Source organism: Chiloscyllium plagiosum, chromosome 22 (genome assembly GCF_004010195.1).
Source record: "Chiloscyllium plagiosum isolate BGI_BamShark_2017 chromosome 22, ASM401019v2, whole genome shotgun sequence".
NCBI lineage: Eukaryota > Metazoa > Chordata > Chondrichthyes > Orectolobiformes > Hemiscylliidae > Chiloscyllium > Chiloscyllium plagiosum.
Window position 1 is genome coordinate 51394478 of NC_057731.1, and position 9928 is coordinate 51404405.

Sequence of the window (9928 nt, forward strand, 5' to 3'; positions counted from 1 at the left end):
ACTGATGCAAAGTACTTGTTAAGTTCTCCTGCTATTTCCTTATCTCCCATCACTAGGCTTCCAGCATCAGTTTGAAGTGGCCCAATGTCTACTCTTGCCTGTCGTTTGTTTCTTATGTATTGAAAGAAACTTTTACTATCATTTCTAATATTACTGGCTAGCCTACCTTCATATTTGATCCTCTCCTTCCTTATTTCTCTCTTTGTTATCCTCTGTTTGTTTTTGTAGCCTTCCCAATCTTCTGATTTCCCAGGGCAGCATCTCAGAAGAAAGGGTCACACAGGTGATGGGGAATTAATTTGGTTATGCAGGAGTGAATCTTTCACCAAAGAGGGCTGTTGAGGCTGGCTCTTTAAGTATATTCAAGGCTGAGATAGAGAGATTTTAATCAGGAAGGGAACCAAAGGGTTATGGGGATAAAGCGGGAAGTTAGAGATGACCAAATCAACCACAAATCTCACTGAATGTGCTCCACCATTCAATGGGCCAAATGGCCTACTTCCAAATAAACAGGTTGGATTAAAACTTGGCATTGTGCAATTTTGACCTTATTTAAAAAGGTGAAGTTTTGATAATAAATATTTGGAACGCAATTCAATTTAAGTCACACTAATATTTTTTTTCCCCTTTCCGCCCACCACTTATCAAATTCTCTATCTGCTTGGTTCACCGATTCTTACCGTGGTGAAAATCTCCCCCTGGAGCCAGCCACGGCAATGGCCACTGAGTCGGATCAGAATGTAGCCAGTTTCCCTGGCGACAGCCCTCCATCTCCGTGCCCACGCTCCTGTGACTGATCAGCTGCCCCCCCACCCCCCCACTTTACTCTCCACCTTGTAAAACTCCTGATCGGATCCAGGGATCAGTTCCTGACTCTCTGCTGAAGCTACCTCCCAGTTGTTGCTTCCTCAGCAAACACCCAGAGGTGCTGATCCCCATCCAGAGCCATCTGTTGGGAGATGTTGCAGGGCATCAGGTGAGGACAAGATTTCCTTGCCTTGGAAACACATTTCCCAACATGTCCCTGACACCCACCCCCTCCCCCCACCAACCCCAAAAGGGTCATCCATCCCGACCTTAGCAATATTAAATTGGCAAGCTTCAGATACCCGTTAATGCAGAGCTTTAATGCACAAGCGGAGGCTATATGGTCCACCAGGTCTGCGCTGCCTCTATTACTGAGTGCCATCCTCCTGCCTTTTCCCATTTCTATCCAAATAACTAGGCAATGCCCCTCCTGAATCCCTCAGTTGAACCTGCCACCAGTATATTTCCAGGCAGTACATTCCAGACCCGAACCAATCGCTGAGCAAAGAAAGCTTTTTCTCACATCACACTCGCTTCATTTGCACATCTCTGTAAATGCACGCTCACTCGTTCCTCTTTCACACGCTATCTCCTCTTTCCAGACCACTCATGAATTTGAAACCGTCAATCAGATCTCGTCTCTCCAGGGAGAAGAGTCCTCTGTCCTCCTAACTCTCTAACCAACGATGAAAGCACCAGGGGAGATGTTTCTGTCTCGATTTGCGACGTTAGAACTCAATCACAAGACCATAAACCATAAGCAGGAGCAGGTCGTCCAGCCTGGCATGTCCACGCCACTGTCAGCCTGGCACGTCCACTCCACCGTCCAGCCTGGCACGTCCACGCCACCGTCCAGCCTGGCACGTCCACTCCACCGTCCAGCCTGGCACGTCCACTCCACCATTCACTGAGAGTAGTGACTACCAACATGTTTGCTCTGGTGATCTGATGTGCAGGTTCAAGCTTTTTATTCCCTTAAGGTAATTAATCAGAGGATGTGGGCATGGCTGGTTCAGCTGGTATTTATTGGACCCCCCCAATCCCCCATGAGAGTTGTCTTCCTGAAATGTTGCTATCTAGGCAGTGCTGCTACACCCACAGAGCATGGCTGGAAGGCAGGAAGTTCCAGAGTTTGTACCCAACATGGGCTACTCAGAGTTTGTATTTAATAGAAGCTTCCTGTCTGTTCCCTCCATTTGCTACAAGTGCCCAGTTATGAGCCACTCATGAAGTTCGACACCATCCAGGCCACTTGATTGGCACCTGATCCACCATCGTAAACATTCACCCCTCCCCCCATGCACATTGGCACCAGTGTGTATCACCCAGTAGGTGCCTTACAGTAACTCACCCAGGATACCTCAGTAAGCACCTTCCAAACCCATGACCTCTTCCATCTGGAAGGACAAGGGCAGCAGGTACATGGGAACACCATCAAGTTCCCCTCACCATCCTGACTTGGAATAATGTAACTGTTCCTTCACTATCAGTGGGTCAAACTCTTGGGATTCCCTTTGCAACAGCACTATCATCGTCCCTACCCAGATGGAGTTTAATTTGGATAAATGCAGGATATTGCATTTTGGTAAAACAAATAAAGGCGGGACTTATATAATTCATGGTAGAGCCCTGGGTAGTGTTGTAGAACACATACCTTGCATTCAGATACTTGGAGGTTTGCATCACAGATAGGCAGGGTCGTTAAGAAGGCGTTTAACACACTTCCTTTCATTGCTCAGAACTTTGGAATACAGGAGTTGGGATGTCATGTTGAGGTTGTACAGGACATTGGTGAGGCCAATTTTGGAATACTGTGCCCAATTTTGGTTCCCCTGCTATAGAAGGAGAGTATTAATTTGGAGAGGGTTGAGAAAGGATTTACCAGGATGTTGCCAGGAATGGAGGCTTTGAGTTACAAGGAGAGGCTGGACAGGCTGGGACATTTTTTCACTGGATGTGGGTTTGCTCGCTGAGCTGGAAGGTTCGTTTTCAGACGTTTCGTCACCATATTAGGTAACATCTTCAGTGAGCCTCCAGATGAAGTACTGGTGGTGTAGCCCACTTTCTATTTATTTGTCTTAGGACAAGTCAAACAGACACATGCACAAGAATTCCTAGAAGCATGGCATTCTAACCGGAACTCTTATCAACAAACACATTGACTTGGATCCCATTTACCCCCATGAGAAAAAGAACAGGAAATGATGTCACCACAGGAAATGACATCACCAATCCAAGGAAACCTAAACATATAAATAGAAAGCGGGCTACACCACCAGTGGCTCACTGAAAATATTACCCGGTGTGGTGACGAAACGTCTGAAAACGAACCTTCTAGCTCAGCGAGCAAACCTACATCCAGAACCTCAACCTGAGCTTCTCAAAACTCACTACATTTTTTCACTGGAGCGTAGGAGGTTGAGGAACGACCTTTTAGAGGTTTATAAAATCATGAGGGGCATGGATAGAGTGAATAGCAACGATCTTTCTCCTAAGATAGGTGAGTTCAAGACTAGGGATAACCATTTTTTTTAAACAGAGTAGTTTGTGTAATGAATGACCTGCCAGAGGAAGTGGTGGATATGGGCTCAGATACAACATGTAGCAGTTTGGATAAGTACATGAATAGAGAAGGTTTGGAGGGAGGTAGATCAAGGACAGGCAGGTGGGGCTAGCTTAGTTTAGAATTATGGTCAGCATGGACTGGTTGGGCCGAAGGGTCTGTTTCGGTGGTGTATGACTCTATAATCCAGTGAGAACTGCAGGTGGTCAAGGTGATGGCTCACCATCCCCCTTCTCAAGGGAAATGAGGAAAAAGCAGCAAATGCTGGTCTCGTTAGGAACATCACCAAACCATAGAAGAATGGAAATAAATACAGCCTGCCTGTGAATAACAATATTCCAAACACAATAACAAATTCTTAATCCTGGCACCTAATGACCCACGCATCTTACCAGAAACTAACTCTTTATTCTTCTAACTGGCAAGGTTCAGAGTAAAGAAATTATTTCATTGCTACTGCTTGATGACTAAAAGAACAAAATAATAAAAATTCTTACATACATAATGATATCAAAGCTGTTGTCCTTCAATCCAGCATCACCGAGTTTTTCAATGTAGCCTTGAAGGAACTCCACATTGGGTTTACTGAAGCCAAACAGCTGAGTGTGGTAATCGATAAACTTCTGAGCAACTTGTATCTGTGGCACAACAGCAATAGGGACACAAAACAACACCGTTTACACAGACTACCCACTAAATTACTGCAACAGCTCCCTCTCCTCTACAACGAAACACTATCAAAGTCAGGAAAGAAAAACTTACGTTTACACACTGCCATTGATAGCTTCAGAACTTTGCAAACCCTGAAGTGATGGCACTATTTTAACATAGTCGGTGTGGTGACCAATTTGCAAACAGCACATTTCTGCAACCAACAGTGTGATAAAGTTCAAAGAATCTCTTTTCAGTGGCAAACTCAGCATATGCACATACACACAGGCAGACACATGAACACGCGAGCGCGCACACAGGCTTACAGGCATGTGCGTGCACACACAGGTGTAACACACACACACACACAGGTATACATGTGAACATGCACACACACCCATGCACAGGCATATGTGCATGCCACACCCACGTACAGGTGTACATGTGCATGCGCGCACACACACAGGCGTACACGTTCTCACACACACACACACACACACAGGCGTACACATTCAAACACACACAGGCGTACACGTTCATACACACACACACAGGCATACACGTTCACTCACACACACACAGGCGTACACGTTCACAGACACACACAGGCACATACACAGGCGTACGTGTGCAGCACATACATGCACAGGCATACATGTGCACACATCCACAGACACAGGTGTACATGTGAGGCACGCACAGGCGTACATGTGCACACAGGCATGCCCGCGCACACAGGTGCAGACATGTGCATGCGCACTCACACACAGACACCCCCACACAGGTGTACACATGCTCTCACACACAGGCATACACCCGCGGGCACACAGGTGTACGTGAACACACATAGGCGTAGACGTGTACGCGTGCACTCACACATGCACATACACACAGGCGTACACATGCACAAACGTACTCAGACATGCAGCCATAGGTGTTCACATGCACATAGGCTCAGGAATAGGCAGGCATGTACACAGACACAACGTATGTGTGCTCATACGCACAGAGGTATGTCCACACACATACATGCATATTCATGGATTTGCAACCACTGTCCGACAATATCTTTACATGTTATTGCTACAGAGCTCATAACTAAAGAGTATAATTATTGCTGGGTTAAATAAAAAAATGACATTCACGTCAAAAACAGTGTAAGATTCTTATGTTTTCATCCAAGTACAGAACCAATACAGTGACAGACATTGTGCACTCTGGTGTGTGTGTGTGTGTGTCACTGTAACCCTTCTGTTACTGCACAATACATTGTACAGACTACAGATATTGACAAAGTGTGGTGAATGGGCCCATCGGTCTGCCTCAGGTTATAGAGGGGGCCGGAGAGAGCGAGAGAGAGCGCGCAAAAACGAGAGAGACAGAGACAGAGACAGAGAGAGAGAGAGAGAGAGACAGAGAGAGAGACGCAGAGAGACAGAGAGAGAGACAGAGAGAGAGACGCAGAGAGACAGAGAGAGAGACAGAGAGAGAGACGCAGAGAGACAGAGAGAGAGACAGAGAGAGAGACGCAGAGAGACAGAACAGAGCGAGACAGAGCGAGACAGAGCGAGACAGAGCGAGACAGAGCGAGACAGAGACATACACACACATTGACTAATGATGCCACAGGTAGGTGGAAGTAGTAAGAAGGGATAGCCATTTGCGAAAGGACCAAAGGACATTGCTAGAGAGTGAGACATGACATGGAGAGGTATGGGGAGTTTGAAAAGGCCAGGCCATTTGACTGACGTATGTCAGCTCAGGTCCTGGTTGTAATGTCAACGCTGAAGCACACAGATTTCTCACCAGCCCTGCATTCAGAAAGAGCAGCAAGTGGAGGCTGTGCTGATGATCCTCCAAATCCCCTTCAGGGGCAGGCTGCCCCAACCTGAAACACTACCTGCTCCTGGGTCATGTCAATCCCAGTCACGTGACCTTGCTCTCCCACCAGCTTGCTGAGCATGTAGCAATCTCGGCCGCTCCCACTTCCCAGGTCCAGGATCCAACAGTTTTCCAGACATTCAGGAATCACAAGTCCACATCCATAGTACCTATCAGAGGCCATAAAGTCAAACTCAAATTAAAACCTTTTCAAGGAGAAATAATGCACACAGCACACAGGTCCAATAAAAAGGCCTTTACAGAATCAGAAAAGCAAATGGTAAGAGTGCAGGCCATTTGGCCCATCATGCCTGAGCTACTTCTTTAAGGCAGCTATAAAATTAGTCCCACTTGATACAACAGGAACAATGGGTGACCAATATTATCATGTTCTCTTTGAATTTTGACCCATTTCACCTTCCTTTTGCTTTCTTAGGGTGGAGTTCAAGGCAAAGTCACCCTGGCCCTGGCCCTGGCCCCGGACCCTAATGTGGAATATTTATCCATTTTCACCTCCCTACTAGTCAGCCCCAGACTTGCTTCCTTCACAGATAGCCCCACACCTTCCCATCCCCCATCCACAGCAATCCGAGGGAGCAGGAACACAACATCTCTGGGACACCAGTACAGGCAGCTGAATCTTATTGTTGTTGCGTCTGGTCATGATGTTGTCTCTGAGGCTGTGCCCAGCTGGTGGGTAAAATGTATAGAGCAGCCCAAACCGCTCCTCTCAACAGCTCGTCTTGGTGCATAATGAACGGGAATGGGGACTTCAACTTTACAGACAGCATTGCTGAGGTGCAATGGGAGACTGCATTGCTGAGGTGCATTGGGAGATAGCATTGCTGAGGTGCAATGGGAGATAGCATTGCTGAGGTGCAATGGGAGATTGCATTGCTGAGGTGCAATGGGAGATTGCATTGCTGAGGTGCAATGGGAGATTGCATTGCTGAGGTGTAATGGGAGATTGCATTGCTGAGGTGCAATGGGAGATTGCATTGCTGAGGTGCAATGGGAGATTGCATTGCTGACCAGTAAGAACAAAAAACTGACTAACCCGCCCTGACAAATGTATTTGTCACCCAGCTCTTTATCTCAAAGACAATTGTGTTTTGTTGGATACCACTTGCACAAGACCATGGAGAATGCTGAGGTGCAATGGGAGATAGCATTGCTGAGGTGCAATGGGAGATTGCATTGCTGAGGTGCATTGGGAGATTGCATTGCTGAGGTGCAATGGGAGATTGCATTGCTGAGGTGCATTGGGAGATTGCACTGCTGACCAGTAAGAACAAAAAACTGACTAATCCGCCCTGACAAATGTATTTGTCACCCAGCTCTTTATCTCAAAGACAATTGTGTTTTGTTGGATACCACTCTGCACAAGACATGGAGAATGCCTCTCAACATTTGCTCCATCTCTCACAACTCAAGCACACAGCAACGAATCATTCTCATCTGTTGACTGTAAGGGGAGGCCATTACAGCAATGGTCAGGAGAAATTCTTCAATCTGCTTCTGCCCATGTATTTATTATTTAAAGAGATTTCGCTCATATCCCAATCACACACCATTTCCCATTAATTTGAACGTCATAGGTCTGGTGCATGGTTCAGTGATTAGCACTGCTGCCTCACAGTGACAGGGACCCGGGTTCAATTCCAGCCTCGGGCAACTAACAGTGTGGAGTTTGCACATTCTCCCCATGGCTGTGTGGGTTTCCTCCAGGTGCTCCAGTTTCCTTCCACAGTCCAAAGATGTGCAGGTTAGGGTGGATTGACCATGCTAAATTGTCCTCTTGTATCTAGGGATGTGCAGGCTGGATATTTTAGGTGGGTGATGCGAGGTTACAGGGATAGGGTATCATAGAATCCCTACAGTGCAGAACATGTCTAGCCCAACAGACCCACATGGACTCTCTGAAGAATATTGCACCCAAACTCATTCCCCTACCCTATTACTCTACACTGACCCCTAACTAACACATTGCTGAACACTATGGTCAAGTTAGCAAGACCAATACACCCGAACCTTTACGTTTGGAATGTGGGAGGAAACCAGAGCACCTGCAGGAAACCCACGCAGACACGGGGAGAACATGCAAACTCCACATAGACAATCGCCCGAGGTTGGAATCGAACCTGGGTCCCTGGCGCTGTGAGGCAGCAGTGTTAACCACTGAGCCACCGGGTAGGGGTTGGGTCTGGGTGGGAGGCTCTTCGGAGGGCTGTTGTGGACTCGATGGGCTGACTGACCTGTAGAGATTCTGCGACTCTATGTCATAGAGGGTCTTGTAGTGTAGTGGGTATTGTCTCTGCCTCTCAGCCAAAAAGCTCCAGACTTAGGTCCCACTGCAGGACTGACAACACTCACTCACTGATTAAGCATCAACTTGAAAATCATTGCACCATTGGCATTAAGTGTTGGAGAGATTCCTTGTTTACAGGTCACACCATCATCCACAGGCTTCCCTCCCAGACATGTACCATCCTGACTTGGAAATATGTACCACACCAGGATGGTCAGACTGACACAGGAAGACAGGCTGGATCAGTTAGTATGGTATTCATTAGAGTTTAGAAGCCTGGGGAGTATCTCACAGAAACCTGTAGAATTCTGACCAGACAGGGTAAATGCAGGGAGGATGTTCCCGATGAATGGGGAGTCCAGAACTAGGAGTTACATTTGAAGGATACAGGGTGGGCCATTTCGGACTGAGATCAGGAGAAATGTCTTCACCCAGAGAGTGGGGAGCCTGGGGAATTCTCTGCTACAGAAAAGTAGTTGAGGCCAAAACATTGAACGTTTTCAACGAGATAGAGAGATAAAGTTCTTAGGGCTAAAGGGAACAAAGGATGTGGGGAGAAAGCAGGAACAGGGGACTGAGTTTAATATCAGCCAGGATCATATTGAATAGTGCTAGAAGGCTCAAAGGGCCAAATGGCCTGCTCCTGCTTCTATTTTTCTACATTAATACTGTATATACTCCAGTAGTAGTCAAATTCTTTTGACTACTTTTTAAGGTTAAATTTACGGGGTCGACTATTACATGGATAATACTTTTGAGGGGCTGAAATTCATGTCCGTCAAAATTCACAACATATTAGCAGAAGACCAATTGGTCTCTAAACAAATAAAGACAAAAAAACCCAATGAATTATGGTAATTGTGAAAGCCCGGAATGGAACACAACAGCCAGTGGACTGGAAGACCAAGAGCAGAGTGGAACAACCGACAGACTGGAATGCTGGAGTGGGACGTGACGGCCGGCACACTGACTCATAAACGTTGATCTGATATCCGTGAGGAACTAGGGTCGACTTTTACACAAGATACGTGGAAAATTACAGGTTATTTGGCCCAAATGATGGGGTCGACTTTTACATGAGATTGACTATTACTTGAATATACAGTGTATTTCTATAACTCTGTCACTTTGGAGCTCACTCCCTAAGGTCACTGAGGGTCTACCTCCAGTACATAGACTGCAGCTCACCACCACCTTCTCAAGGGGCAGTTAGGGATGGGCAGTACATGCAGTCCAGACAGTAACACCCATATCCCTTCAGCTGAAAATCACATAACTGAAAGAAACTTGGATCTTCTCCCTTCACTATCCATAGCTCCAGACACAACATGCTGTTAATCAATTGAGACTACCTGTAGGAACACCAGAATTATCTGTTACCACCTTGCGACTGACAGCACAGGGTGGGTACTGTCTGACTGTAAGATTATCAGTTAAAGCTGAAAATGTGTTGCTGGAAAAGCGCAGCAGGTCAGGCAGCATCCGAGGAACTGGAGAATCAACATTTCGGGCATGAGCCCTTCTTCAGGAATGAGGAAAGTGTGTCCAGCAGGCTAAGATAAAAGGTAGGGAGGAGGGACTTGGGGGAGGGGCGTTGGAAATGCGATAGGTGGAAGGAGGTCAAGGTGAGGGTGATAGGCCAGAGTGGGGGTGGGGACGGAGAGGTCAGGAAGAAGATTGCAGGTTAGGAAAGCGGTGCTGAGTTCGAGGGATTTGAC

The 9928-nt window shown here is 46.8% G+C and overlaps 1 protein-coding gene across 2 annotated transcripts in view; it reads right to left on the reverse strand.

The window, feature by feature from the left end:
- Positions 1-9928, reverse strand: part of as3mt (arsenite methyltransferase) — a 62695-nt gene that overhangs the window by 39347 nt on the left and 13420 nt on the right. For both annotated transcript variants that reach the window (XM_043713041.1, XM_043713042.1), the window contains exons 4-5: positions 5922-6072; positions 3872-4008 (exon numbers count right to left, since the gene is read on the reverse strand). In XM_043713041.1, the coding sequence (XP_043568976.1) occupies positions 3872-4008; positions 5922-6072 (288 nt within the window). The remainder of the gene's footprint in view (positions 1-3871; positions 4009-5921; positions 6073-9928) is intronic.